Consider the following 14,251-nt stretch of genomic DNA (forward strand, 5'->3'; position numbering starts at 1 on the left):
TTGCCACCAATTAGGCAACAGATAAGTCTTTTGATAATGTATTTATTTCAATCACATTGGAAGGTTTTCCAGCAAGAACAGCCTGTTATAGTCATTCCACAACATTTAAACTAGATTCATGTAGACTTTGGGCCACTTGGGAACTCTTTTCTCAATTCTTATTGTTTGAGCTAGTGGATTTGCTGCTATGCTTTTGATTATTGTCCTGCTGCAGACCCCATCTGCTTAAGGTCAGCTTAAGATCACAAAGTGATGGATGAACATTTTTCTTCAGTATTTTCCAGTATAGAGTTGTATTGGTGATTCTGTCAACTGTGGTAAGTCATCCTGGTCCTAAAGCAGCAAAGTATCCCCAGACCATCACACTACCATCACCATATCAGACTTTGGGTATGATGTTATTTTTCAACAATGCTCTGTTCGTTTTAAACCAAATGTAACAGGAAACAGAATGTCTTCCCAAACGTCTCAGGAACCATTGAGAGATTTTTAGGTAAATGTTCTTCTGGGACAGCAGTGGTTCTGGCCTTGGAATTCTCCAACGGAGGCCTTTTTTGCCCAGTATCTATTTCTAAAGGTTGAGTCATGAACTCTGACCTTAACTGAGGCAGTGATGCCTGCAGAGCTTTAGATGTTGTTCCAGGTTCTTCTGTGACCTCCTGGATAAATTGTCATTATTGGAGTAATTTTGGTAGACCAGCCACTCCTTGAAAGGTTCTTCACTGTTCCATGTTTTCTTCATGGTTAAGAATAATGTTCTCATTGTGGTTCTCTGGAGTCCAGAAGCCTTAGAAATTAATCTGTAAGCTTTTCTAGACTGATGGACATGAGATACTTTGTTTCTCATCTTTCTTGAATGTCAGTAGATTTGGGAATGATGTTTTGCTTGATCGTTTAACTTATTTTATCAGTCAGTCATTTTCTATACCGCTTCTTCCATCGTGGGTCGCAGGGAAGCTGGTGCTTATTTCAGTCTACGGGAGGGTGGCGGGGTACACCCTGGACAGGTCGCCAGTCCATCGCAGGGCAACACACAAACAACCAAGCACACACTCATTCACACACCTAAGGGCAATTTAGAGAGACCAATTAACCTAACAGGCATGTCTTGTGGGAGGAAGCCAGAGTACCCGGTGCAACAGTGCTACCAACTACGCCAGTGTGCAGCACAACATATTTTGTGTTGTCATAAATTTTATTTAAGTGATTTCTTGACTCTACAGGTCTGGCAGTGAAACTGAAAGCAGTAAGAAAGGGACTATTCACAGTTTATTGATGATTGGCAATAAGGGAGATTAGTTTTTCACTGGACCAGGTTTGTTTAATACAGGTCCTTCTCAAAATATTAGCATATTGTGATAAAGTTCATTATTTTCCATAATGTCATGATGAAAATTTAACATTCATATAGTTTAGATTCATTGCACAATAACTGAAATATTTCAGGTCTTTTATTGTCTTAATACGGATGATTTTGGCATACAGCTCATGAAAACCCAAAATTCCTATCTCACAAAATTAGCATATTTCATCCGACCAATAAAAGAAAAGTGTTTTTAATACAAAAAACGTCAACCTTCAAATAATCATGTAAAGTTATGCACTCATTACTTGGTCGGGAATCCTTTGGCAGAAATGACTGCTTCAATGCGGTGTGGCATGGAGGCAATCAGCCTGTGGCACTGCTGAGGTCTTATGGAGGCCCAGGATGCTTCGATAGCGGCCTTTAGCTCATCCAGAGTGTTGGGTCTTGAGTCTCTCAACGTTCTCTTCACAATATCCCACAGATTCTCGATGGGGTTCAGGTCAGGAGAGTTGGCAGGCCAATTGAGCACAGTGATACCATGGTCAGTAAACCATTTACCAGTGGTTTTGGCACTGTGAGCAGGTGCCAGGTCGTGCTGAAAAATGAAATCTTCATCTCCATAAAGTTTTTCAGTAGATGGAAGCATGAAATGCTCCAAAATCTCCTGATAGCTAGCTGCATTGACCCTGCCCTTGATAAACCACAGTGGACCAACACCAGCAGCTGACACGGCACCCCAGACCATCACTGACTGTGGGTACTTGACACTGGACTTCTGGCATTTTGGTATTTCCTTCTCCCCAGTCTTCCTCCAGACTCTGGCACGTTGACTTCCGAATGACATGCAGAATTTGCTTTCATCCGAAAAAAGTACTTTGGACCACTGAGCAACAGTCCAGTGCTGCTTCTCTGTAGCCCAGGTCAGGCGCTTCTGCCGCTGTTTCTGGTTCAAAAGTGGCTTGACCTGGGGAATGCGGCACCTGTAGCCCATTTCCTGCACACGCCTGTGCACGGTGGCTCTGGATGTTTCTACTCCAGACGCAGTCCACTGCTTCCGCAGGTCCCCCAAGGTCTGGAATCGGCCCTTCTCCACAATCTTCCTCAGTGTCCTGTCACCTCTTCTTGTTGTGCAGCGTTTTCTGCCACACTTTTTCCTTCCCACAGACTTCCCACTGAGGTGCCTTGATACAGCACTCTGGGAACAGCCTATTCGTTCAGAAATTTATTTCTGTGTCTTACCCTCTTGCTTGAGGGTGTCAATAGTGGCCTTCTGGACAGCAGTCAGGTCGGCAGTCTTACCCATGATTGGGGTTTTGAGTGATGAACCAGGCTGGGAGTTTTAAAGGCCTCAGGAATCTTTTGCAGGTGTTTAGAGTTAACTCGTTGATTCAGATGATTAGGTTCATAGCTCGTTTAGAGACCCTTTTAATGATATGCTAATTTTGTGAGATAGGAATTTTGGGTTTTCATGAGCTGTATGCCAAAATCATCCGTATTAAGACAATAAAATACCTGAAATATTTCAGTTAGTGTGCAATGAATCTAAAATATATGAATGTTAAATTTTCATCATGACATTATGGAAAATAATGAACTTTATCACAATATGCTAATATTTTGAGAAGGACCTGTATAGCTTTTATCCTCTAATAAATAAGATCAGCAACTGAAAACTACTTCTATTTACTCTGTTTATCTTTGCAGTAAAATAAAATCGGTTTGATGATCTGAAACATGTCAATCTAGCAAAAAAAAAGCAAAAACAGAAGGAATCTTTTTTACAGCAATGCTTTTTTTGTAGGCTAGAGTCAAGGCACCACGTTGCATGTGTGGATGTGCGTGTCCTCTCCGCCTGTCTCTGTTGACCCAAGTTTGAACTCACTGACGGATACCATTTTTATAACACACACACACACAGAGCAGTTTAGTCTCCTACAGTTAAAGGTTTAGTCTGATAAGAGTCAAATGGAGGACAGCGGTGCTTCCCAGTGACCCACTATCATTTTCCACTTCAATAATGAATGCTTACCTGCTAATCAGTGTCTCAGTAAGACACGATGTCAGCTCTGTTCACTCTGAAATAAGCTTCCATAGAAAAACACATATACAAATTGTTTACAAATTTCGTCTGAATCAGGGAGACCCTGTTGAGGATTAGAGCCTCATTTTCATTTGGTAAAAAGCTTGTAAACACCTTTTTGCTCTTGAATGCAGCTCAGCCTGCAGGCAAGACCGCGGATCCTACAAGAAGCCCTTAAACTAAGGTAATGAGTTTGTGGACTAGCTGCTTTCAGGGCCAACAAAAGGATGCGCTTCCATTGTCCTGAAAAAAAAAATGTTGAGTAAAATCTACCACGGAATGTCAGGATTAAAGATGTGGCTTTTGAAAAAAATGATGTCAGCCAATACAGACCTGTAGGCGGGTCCCAGCGACAACCACAATTAATTAAAGATGAACTTTCGGTGAACTAATTCATGTCAGGGAGGAGAAGGTGAGACACATCCTATAAAAGGGCTCCAGGAGGTGTGCCCAGCTTTACTAGTTTAAGCAGCTTCACCTGAACGGAGAGACTGGAACCAAATCCGACATGGCTCTGAGCACTCTGCTGGCTTCTGTCCTCTGCACCATCGTGCTGCCCATCCTGCTTTTCCTGGTGGCTGTGAAGTTGTGGGAGGTCTACATGATCCGCGGCGAAGACCCAAGCTGTCCGAGCCCGCTGCCACCCGGATCCATGGGCTTACCGTTCATCGGAGAGACGCTGCAGCTCATTTTGCAGGTGAGATCTACGCTGTTTGCAGCTTTCGTAGGGTGTATGCATTGGTGGTACAGGTATGGTTCTTATGAACATTTTTTTCATGTTTTACCTATTCCAGTTGCCCTAACAGGTCGGGTAATTTTTCATGTTAATCCACAGAGCCGTGCATGTTTTGGTGGAAGGCTTTTTAAAATCAAAAGCCAGTAATAAAATAAACAACAAACACGATATTTGTTTAGGCTTTTTCCATTAATCCAGAGGGCAAAAATTGAAGCAAACGAAAAGTGGTTATTCATTTTAATACATATTATTAAAGGCAAGCTGGTTTTCTTATTTTATCAGCAAAAAGAAAGGAGCAGACATTTGAATTTGATTGTATTTGCCTTTTTAAATTAAAATAAAATGTTGAAAAAGTGACCCATTACCTCATATTTTGTCTTCCTCCACGTTGCGTTTTTTGTTTTGTTTTTCGCTTTATTCGTATTGTGAATCATGTTCGCAATGTTCCCCTAAAAAGTCTGAACTAAATGGAGCCTGGGACAGTTACAGTCTTACATGAGAATGAAAACCTAAAATTCAAACATACATTGAAACATGTTTTATATACAGTAAATCAACACAAAATATAAGGCAGGATGGCCATCAGTTCAAGCTGTTGTACACAGTTTAAATCCCCTCAAAACATTATGCTTCGCCCCGTGACATCAGTGCCCATATATGGTAGACCTGACTTATTGGATTTTTAGAAATCATCCTCACAATGTTATAAAATATGTGGGACAAAATATTTAAATTTTGGATGCCTGTTTATGTTAACTTATATTGCTCATTTATGGTAAAATAAAACGTTTTGTAATGAGAAACAGCGCCTCCTACAGTAACTGTATAGGATTATCACAAAATTAAACGTCTATTTTTTAGTATGACAAAAGGGGAGATTATGTCTTTTTATTTTTAACAAGAAATAAACCAAATTTAAATTCATGTTACCAGTGTCTGAACAAAAGAAAAAAATTGCACACATTTTAAGGTAATATTCTGTACTTGTTTTTTTTTATAACTGGTTTCTGATGAGAAAATCCACCTATAGGCTACCATAACTTGCACAAACACTTTAAGTTTTTATCTTTCAGTTTAGTCATTGAGGCTGTCTGTGTTCAAATGGTTGCAGAGGAGAAGGTTTCTGCAGATGAAGCGGGAGAAGTACGGCTACATCTACCGCACACACCTCTTCGGGAACCCCACGGTGCGTGTCACCGGTGCGGAGAACATCAGGCACATCCTGCTGGGAGAGTACAGGCTTGTGTCAGCGCAGTGGCCCTCTTCTGTGCGCACCATACTCGGCTCGGACACGCTTTCCAACATGCATGGCTCCCAGCACAAAACCAAGAAGAAAGTGAGTCTTTTTAAAAAGGTTCTGAAAGTGAGCAGCCTTTCAGCCATTTATTCTATCATTAAAAACCACAAACATAATGACAAGTTCATACGAAGTTCTGTAGTTATTTGAGAATATCACCCTGTTTAGAATTAGTCTAAACAATTTCTACAGTAGTTTGAACATTCCCAAAATTTAGAGGATTTGTCTTGCCCTCAATTTTAAAGTGAGTTTATTATTGCAAAAGAATATTAATCTTAGAAATCTGTGTCCCATAAACTAAAGAAATCAAATCTTCTGGCTAAAATAAATAAGGTTTTTAAACCAATTTCAGTGCCTTGTAGACTGCGTCCTACATAGAACTTGAATTTCATCCACCGCTTCCTTCCTGCCTCAGGCCATCATGAGAGCCTTCTCCAAGGAGGCACTAGAGCTCTACATCCCTGTGATCCAGGAGGAAGTGCAGACTGCAGTCAAAAGGTGGTTGGTGCAGGATCCTTGTGTGCTGGTATATCCTGAAATGAAGCGACTGATGTTCCGCATAGCCATGAGGATTCTGCTGGGTTTTCAGCCGGAGCAGATCAGGACCGATGAGCAGCAGCTGGTGGAGGCATTTGAGGAAATGATCAAAAATCTTTTCTCCCTGCCCATTGATGTTCCTTTCAGTGGGTTGTACAGGGTACGACCATCAGATCAGCACATGAACTATAAAAGTATGGATTGATTTACTGTCAACAAATTGTAAAATGTAAACGTCCCGTCCTGTCCTCTCCTGTTCTGTCCTGTAGGGTCTACGGGCCAGAAACTTCATCCACACAAAGATTGAAGAGAATATTAGAAAGAAGGTGGAGGAGTCAGACAATGGGTCAAAACACAGAGATGCCCTGCAGCAGCTCATAGACAGCAGCAGAAAAAATGGAGAACCTTTCAGGATGCAGGTAATGAAGATGACAACGCTGTTTATCAAACTATTCATCAGAAAAGGCCAACCCCCTGGTAAATGTTTTCCTGAGTAGTTTAATTCTGCATGTCTACTTTGTGTCTAGGCCATCAAGGAATCTGCTACGGAGCTTTTGTTTGGAGGCCATGAAACCACAGCCAGCACAGCCACATCCCTAATCATGTTTCTAGGCCTATACCCAAAAGTTGTGAAGAAACTCAGGCAGGAATTGTGGGACAAGGTAAATGTGCTGTACTTCTTTTTTAACCTAAATTGGGGTTAAAGTAGCCTTCTTAATGGTGGTGCAGTTTTCATGAGGGTTTATCAGTGGTGCCCTCTGGGATCTGGGCTGAGAATTTATACAGGAGCAGAAAGACAGCATCAGTACCGTTCAACATTTTCAAATTGATGGCATCAGGGTATCAAAATGAATGTGTTTCCTAATGTAACTTAAAAACTAACAGTTCTAGTTTGTAGCTCTTCCTTCATTGGCTGGAAGCAGAAAATTTAGTTTTATTTATATAGCGTCAATTCACAACACATCATCTCAAGGCACTTTACAAAGTCAATTCAGTTGAATCATACAGATTTCAGGTCTGGTACATACATTCCAATTAATCCAAACTATCAAACAGTGCAGTCAGATTGCATTGAGTCTGTGACTTGCAGCATTCACTCCTCCTGGATGACAATATAGATACAGTGGGCAGTCGCTTGCATTGACTTTGCAGCAATCCCTCATACTGAGCATGCATGTAGTGACAGTGGAGAGGAAAACTCCCTTTTAACAGGAAGAAACCTCCAGCAGACCCAGGCTCAGTGTGAGAGGCCATCTGCCATCTGGGGATTTGAGAGAACAGAACAGAGACACAAAAAGAACACAGAAGCACTAATCCAGTAGTACTTTCTATAGGAAAGAAAAGTGAAACATTAATGTTTATAGCTCCTTTAGTGGCTTCATCTGGGAGAGTAAGTTAGCTAAGCAATTGAACTCTGAGCCAATTTTCAAATCTAGTGTATGAAAGAGGGCACATACAGTTAGTCATAGTAAAAGCTCTGCCAGTAGCTATGTCTGGGAGAGAGAGTATAAGGTGAGCATTAAGTTGTTGGCAACAGCAGCTCAGCCCGATGTCCCCCTCCAGGAAGGTGCCACAGATAAACACAGAGCCAAGTCAGATGTAGCTTTTAGAAAGAGAGAAAACAGAGAGAAAGAGAGAGAGAGAGAGAGTATAAAGTAATCAAATAATGCAAAACTGGACAGTAGTATGAAAATGTAGCAGAAACAGTGAAACTGGTAATTATGTTCTCCAGCAGACTAAGCCTAAAGGAGCATAACTGCAGAGACAGAGTGGCTTAGGTTATCCAAAGCTAACTATAAGCTTCATCAAAAAGGAAAGTTTTAAGCCTAGACTTAAAAGTTTCTTCTCTTACGGATTAAAACTGGGAGCTCTTTCCACAGGAGAGGAGCCTGATAACTAAACAATTTACCACATGATAGTTCTAATTTTGGCAATATTCTGGAGGTGAAAAAAGGAAATCCTAGAAACTTGTTTAATATGGGATTTAAATGACATGTCCTGATCAAAAATAACACCAAGGTTTTTTACTTTATTACCAGAGGTCAATTTAATGTTGTCCACAAGAATCGATAGACTAAGCAGTTTTTTTTCATAAGATTCTGGTCCAAAGACAACAGCTTCTGTCTTGTTTGAATTTAGAAGCAGAAAACTTATAGTCATCCAAGTTTTTATGTCTTCAAGACATGCCTACGGTCTAACTGGTTGGGCTCATCAGGATTTATTGATAAATAAAGCTGAGTATCATCAGCGTAACAGTGAAAATTTATCCTATGCTGCCTGATAATTTTACATATTGGAAGCATATACATAGTAAAGAGAATTGGCTCAAGCAGTGAACCCTGTGGTACTCCACAATTAACCCTGGAGTTTGAAGATGATTTATCATTTACATGAACAAACTGGAATCTGTCAGACAAATAATATTTAAACCAGCCTACTGCTGTTACCTTGAGCTCTACAGCATGTTCCAGCCGTTCCAAGAGAATGTTGTGATCGACTGTTATCAAATGCATCACTGAGATCTAACAAAACAAGTACAGACACAAGTCCATAATCTGAGGCCATAAAAATATCATTAATGACTTTGACTCGTGCTGTTTTCATGCTATGATGAGCCCTGAAACCTGACTGAAACTCTTCAAACAGATCATTACTGTCTAAATGCTCACACACCTGATTAGCAACTATTTTCTCAAGAATTTTAGATAAAAATGGAAGATTGGACATAGGTCTGTAATTTAGTAAATCATCTTGATCAAGCGAAGGTTTCCTTAAGTAAAGGTTTAATTACAACTACTTAAAAGCCTGTGGTACGTATCCATTTACTAAGGATAGATTAATCAAATCTAGAATGGGGCTGGTAATCAAAGGGAACACTTCCTTAATTAATTTGGTTGGGATTGGGTCTAACATACAAGTTGAAGGTTTAGATGAAGCTAATATTTTTGATAACTCTGGATCAAACCAGTACAAATGCAGATCAGATTCTACAGTTACCTCCAATGCTGTCTCACTTACTGAGGATGAAGTAATCATGTTCGGGAGTATGCCAATGATTTTATTGTTAATAGAATCAGTCAGTCAGTCAGTCATTTTCTACCGCTTATTCCATAGTGGGTCACGTGGTAGCTGGTGCATATCTCCAGCAGTCTATGGGCGAGAGGCGGGGTACACCCTGGACAGGTCACCAGTCCGTTAATAGAATCAATCTTATTTATAAAAAAAGTCCCATAAAGTTATTTTTGCTGAGAGCTAAGGGAATGGATGACTCAACAGAGCTATGACTCTGTATACGTTTGGCAACTGTACTAAAACCAAACATAGAAACATGATAAATTAGCTGTTCTAGCTTGGCAAATTGTCTTTTCATACAACGACTATTTTTCCATATTAAGTAGGTCTCCTCTGGGTGTGTATAGTGCAATTTTCTCTCCAATTTTCTAACGGTGTGCTTTAAAGTACACAGCCCTGAATAAAACCAGGGAGCCAGTCTCCTATGAAAATTTACATTCTTTTTCAGGGGGGGCTACATTGTCTAATGCACCACGCATTGAGGAAGTTACACTATGAACAAGGGAAATTTGTGAAGAGGAAGAAACAAAATTACTGCCCTCATCTGTATTTTTCTGTAATGATGGGGAGATTAAAAATGGAACAGATTCTTTATAGGTTGTAACAGCATTGTCTGATAATGTTCCACTATAATGAAATTTTATTACAGGTGTGTAGAACTCAGTTAAATTAAACTCAAAGGTTATTAAAAAATGGTCAGACAGGACAGGGTTATGAGGAGATATTATTTCTTAACACTCAATGCCATATGTCAGCACAAGGTCCAGAGAATGAAGACAAAGGTGGATAGGTTTGCTAATGTTTTGAACAAAGCCAACTGAGTCTAATATAGTATGAAAGGCTATATTTAGGATATCACTCTGTGTCAACATGAATGTTAAAATCCTCCACTATAATGACCTTATCTTTATTTAACACTAAATCAGATAAGAAGTCTGATAACTGATCTAAGAATTGAGAATAAGGGTTTTAGTGCTTTGGATGAGGAAAACTATGGATTAAATATTCAAAAGAGTTGTAACTATTAATTGGTCTAGGACTAATTAATAAATCGTACTGAAAGATGGTTGCTCCTCCAGTATTTCTAGGTATGTGGAAATTTAAATAATTGGAAGAAGTTGACTCATTTATAGTAACATAATCTGCTGCAGCCAGGTTTCTGTAAGACAAAATAAATCAATCTTACTGTCACAAATCAAGTTTTTAACTAACAAAGTCTTTAAAGAGAGAGATCTTATGTTCAATAAGCCACATTTGTTTGATTTTTCTTTTCTGTCTGGGTTTTATTTATCTTATGAGATTTTCATGGTCTCCTCCTTTTTAAATTTTTTTTTTAATCTATTCAATTTTGGCTGTGGGCAAGACACTGTCTTTATAGGGCAATGGGTGGGTAACACTACAGAGGCTGCAGAGAGGAGTGTTAAACTACGACCCTGCTTCCTGGTCTGAACCCTGGGTTGTCAAAGTTTTGAAGAACTTATAAATTAAGCCATATCCCTAGAAAGAAGAGCTGCTCCATCCGAAGTGGGATGGATGCCGTCTCTCCGACTCAGACCAGGTTTTCCCCAAATTGTTCGCCAATTGCAATATAACTTCATCTATCCTGAACTTTTTCAAATGAAAGCTGAAATTTTTTACTTCAGCCAGCCTCTGACTGTCCTCCTGCTTGCAAGTCTACTTTTTAACTGTAGACGAACATTATGTATGCGTCAGCCTAAAGGCAGTGTGACAGTTTGCCCTTCCGTGTACATTTGAATTGTTCACATGCCAAAATCAATCTATACGACAATTACAGCATGCAAAGCTGAGCTGGTCTGCATTGCAACACTAGCTGCATTAATGTGACACATATTCCATGAAATTAAGTAATTAAACATAAGTTGATGTTGAACTTTTTGCACGTAGCCTATGGTAAGTCTACATGTCACTAAGATTTATTTACTTGTTCATGAGTTTTGAAAAACCATCTCACACTTGGCCCTAAAACTGGAATTTATGTTATGCATCTTGGGCTCATAAGGCTCATACTGAGCTTGGCTCAACAGTCGAAATGGAACCTGCTGAGGGGAAAGATCGTAGTAAGGGCCTAAATATTGACACACTATCTGTGCTGCTTGTACAGGCTTTTAAACACTGTTATAATCCCCTCTCTGATCTCCTGAGCAACATTAAAATGTTTCTCTTATTTCAGCTAAACTTAGAAGATGTTTGTTGTACTAAATAGAATAATTCTGATCAGAAGTCATCCCAGCTCCCAGTCACCGGTTCCTCTTATTATGTCTCTGTGTTCAGGGGGAGAATGGAATGGACCTCGAGAACCTGAACATTGAGTCTTTGGAGCAGCTCAAATACACAGGTTGTGTCCTCAAGGAAACACTAAGGATCAACCCCCCAGTCCCTGGAGGCTTCAGAGTAGCCCTCAAAACATTTGAACTCAATGTAAGCAATCAAATAATTTCTTATGTGCTGAAAGTGACAAGTTAGATATTTACATAAACCTTTCACTTCTATAATGTCCTCTTACCACTTCAGGGTTACCAGATTCCTAAAGGCTGGAATGTTATCTACAGCATCTGTGACACACATGATGTTGCTGAGGTGTTTCCAAACAAAGAAGCATTTCAGCCAGAGCGCTTCATGAAAAAACCCTTGGCCGACTCCCCCAGGTTTCAGTACATACCTTTTGGTGGTGGTTCTCGAATGTGTGTGGGGAAGGAATTTGCTAAAGTTCTGCTGAAGATCTTCTTGGTGGAAGTCGTGACAAAGTGTCATTGGACTCTCTTGAATGGACCACCAACCATAAAAACTGGACCCACAGTCTATCCTGTGGACAACTTGCCAACCAAATTCACCAGCTACGTGAAAACTTAAGTTGCATTAGGAGCACGTTTTGAAGTTTTTAATTATTTTTCTAAAAGAGGAGGTTCTGGGTATTAGTACTGTTAACTCAATCATAGGAGATGGTCCTGATGGGCAGTCCCTATAGGGTTACATGAAAACTTTAACCATCTAAGTGTATTCTCTGTAGGATTTTTGTACATATGTAATGTAGTAAATTCATATAAATGTTGTATCTTTGCCCAAGGTATTTATGCTACTTTCTTGTTTTTAATGGGGTTTTTATTTAATACAACTTTTTATTTAAAATAGTGTTGTGTTGTACTAAAGGTCTTTACAAACAAATGTAGTTTACTGAAGTCTTGCAACACTTGATTTATTAGTGCAGTTCTTTATTTCAATGGAACCATGATTCTTCAGGAATCTGTTTAATTGGCCTTCAGGAATACCTTTTGCTGATTAGAATTTGTCCAGCCGTGAAGAATCATGTCCAAAACGTGCTGACTGGGTTTTGGCAGTAAACGATGTAGCAAACAAAGTGAAAGTAAATAATTGGTTAAAGAGTTTATAATTGAACTTATACTGCTGATTTGATTTTCTGCTGCATTTCTTCAGCTGATGGCCACTGATAGAAGATGGTTGTCTTTCACCATCTAAGGGTACAAGGGTTTTTCCCCCTATGTCTGTTCTACTTGCATGTCTTCCAGTCCATTGGCCAGTCTTCAGAACTGCTTTAAATTCAGTATATTTATGTAGAACCAGGCTCAGTGTAAGCAGCTATCTGCAAGACCTAGGGGATTGACAGGACACACAAAATGAACACAGATGCACTGATCCAGGAGTACTTTCAGAATCAGAAAAGCTTTATTGCCAAGTACGTTTTTGGACATACAAGGAATTTGTTTTGGCATAGTCGGTGCAATACAATACAAATTAAACAGTATAAACATATCTACAATATAATATAAATATATGTGCACAGTTTTAAGTGAGTGAGAGTAAATGTAGAGCAATATAAGATGCGAGAGCAGTACAACAGTGCAGGTGATCATTGTGCAAGTATGGCAGTGCTAGTAAACCTGCAGTCTGGAGGGGACCCCGTGTGCAGCCCACTCGAGTTTTTTTTTTCCCCTCCTGTCTCTTTCGTGGTCTTACCACACGCCAGACTGCAACGAGCCCTCCGTGTCACATTTCCAACATTATTCTAAATTATTAATAGTGTTTTGTCTCAATGCCTTCCCCAAAGGGGAGAGTGGAGGGGGGGTCACACGGACCCCCTGGGGCCCCCATCTCACACCCCCGCCTTACCCGAAGGGGGTTGTATGGACCCCTGATGTTATGCCCTTCTCACAGCCCGGCCTGTGTGTGTTTGTTTTGTGTTCATGTACTACCCCACCTGCGCCATCGTCACACCTGGGGTCATGTGGACCCCGCTGGGGATGGAGGGAGGGAAGGATCGGTCGTTGGGGTTACACGGGGTAGTGGTTTATTTCTTATATATATATATATATATATACACACATATATACACACATATATATATATGGACGGACAGGCGGTGTATTTCTTGTGTTTATGTACGGATCTCCTCTCTTCTCGTTGTTTTATTTTTTGTATTCCCTCACCATCTTCCATGCGTGCATGCGAGCGAGCATCCTACAGCCTCTCGGAACTTATACACTCGTAACCCACCTCCTTTAGTGAAAGAGGAAGCAGGACGATGTGGCGAAAGAGATCTAAGGGCTTAAAGAGAACTAAGAGGAGAGCGGTGCGGCGGTGAAAGAGAACTAAGGAGCAAAAGAGAACTAAGGACTAGCTCTAGTGCAAGATGAACCGGCTGAGGTCTCGTTCTCCACCTCCGCCCTCTCCCTCTCCTTCTTCTCTTCTTCCATCTCCTGGTGATACTTGTCGGCATATCCCCGGTCGTCCTCGCACTCGTCCACATCTCTCTCCTTCTCCTACGACTTCTTGCATTCCTGTGCGTCGGTGTCCTCCCGGTCATCCTCACACCTGTCCTTCTCCCTCTCCTTCTCCTATGACTTTTTCTTGCAATCCTGTTCATCGGCGTCCTCCCGGTCGTCCTTGTCCTTCTCCTTCTCCTTCTCCTACAGACCCTTGTACTTCACTTTGTCGTTCCGGTCGTCCTCGTTGTGCTCCTGCTCATCTTTCCCTGTCTTCTCCTTTTCCTCCTCCTTCTACTGCTGCTGCTACACCTCGTCGTAGGGGTCGTCCTTGTCCGTATCCCCATCCTTCTTCTACTGTGTCTGTGCTACTCTTTCTCCCAAAAGCTCTTTGGAGTTCATGCTAGTGTCCCTGTGTACAAGCATGTGAGTGACAACATGGTTAATCCAGGGACTATGGCAATGTGCTATACTGAGACACCAG

At 40.7% G+C, this 14,251-nt stretch overlaps 1 protein-coding gene across 1 annotated transcript; it reads left to right on the top strand.

Annotated features, from left to right (window-relative positions):
- The first annotated feature begins 3,409 nt into the window (after positions 1-3,409).
- On the top strand, positions 3,410-12,116 carry LOC124874802 (cytochrome P450 26A1). Its single transcript, XM_047376342.1, has 7 exons — positions 3,410-4,083; positions 5,234-5,458; positions 5,835-6,116; positions 6,226-6,375; positions 6,484-6,618; positions 11,321-11,467; positions 11,561-12,116. Exons 1-7 carry the CDS (start codon positions 3,895-3,897, stop codon positions 11,897-11,899), a joined length of 1,467 nt encoding a protein of 488 aa, XP_047232298.1. The 5' UTR covers positions 3,410-3,894; the 3' UTR covers positions 11,900-12,116.
- Positions 12,117-14,251: the final 2,135 nt, after the last annotated feature.

Source organism: Girardinichthys multiradiatus, chromosome 10 (assembly GCF_021462225.1).
Source record: "Girardinichthys multiradiatus isolate DD_20200921_A chromosome 10, DD_fGirMul_XY1, whole genome shotgun sequence".
Lineage (NCBI taxonomy): Eukaryota > Metazoa > Chordata > Actinopteri > Cyprinodontiformes > Goodeidae > Girardinichthys > Girardinichthys multiradiatus.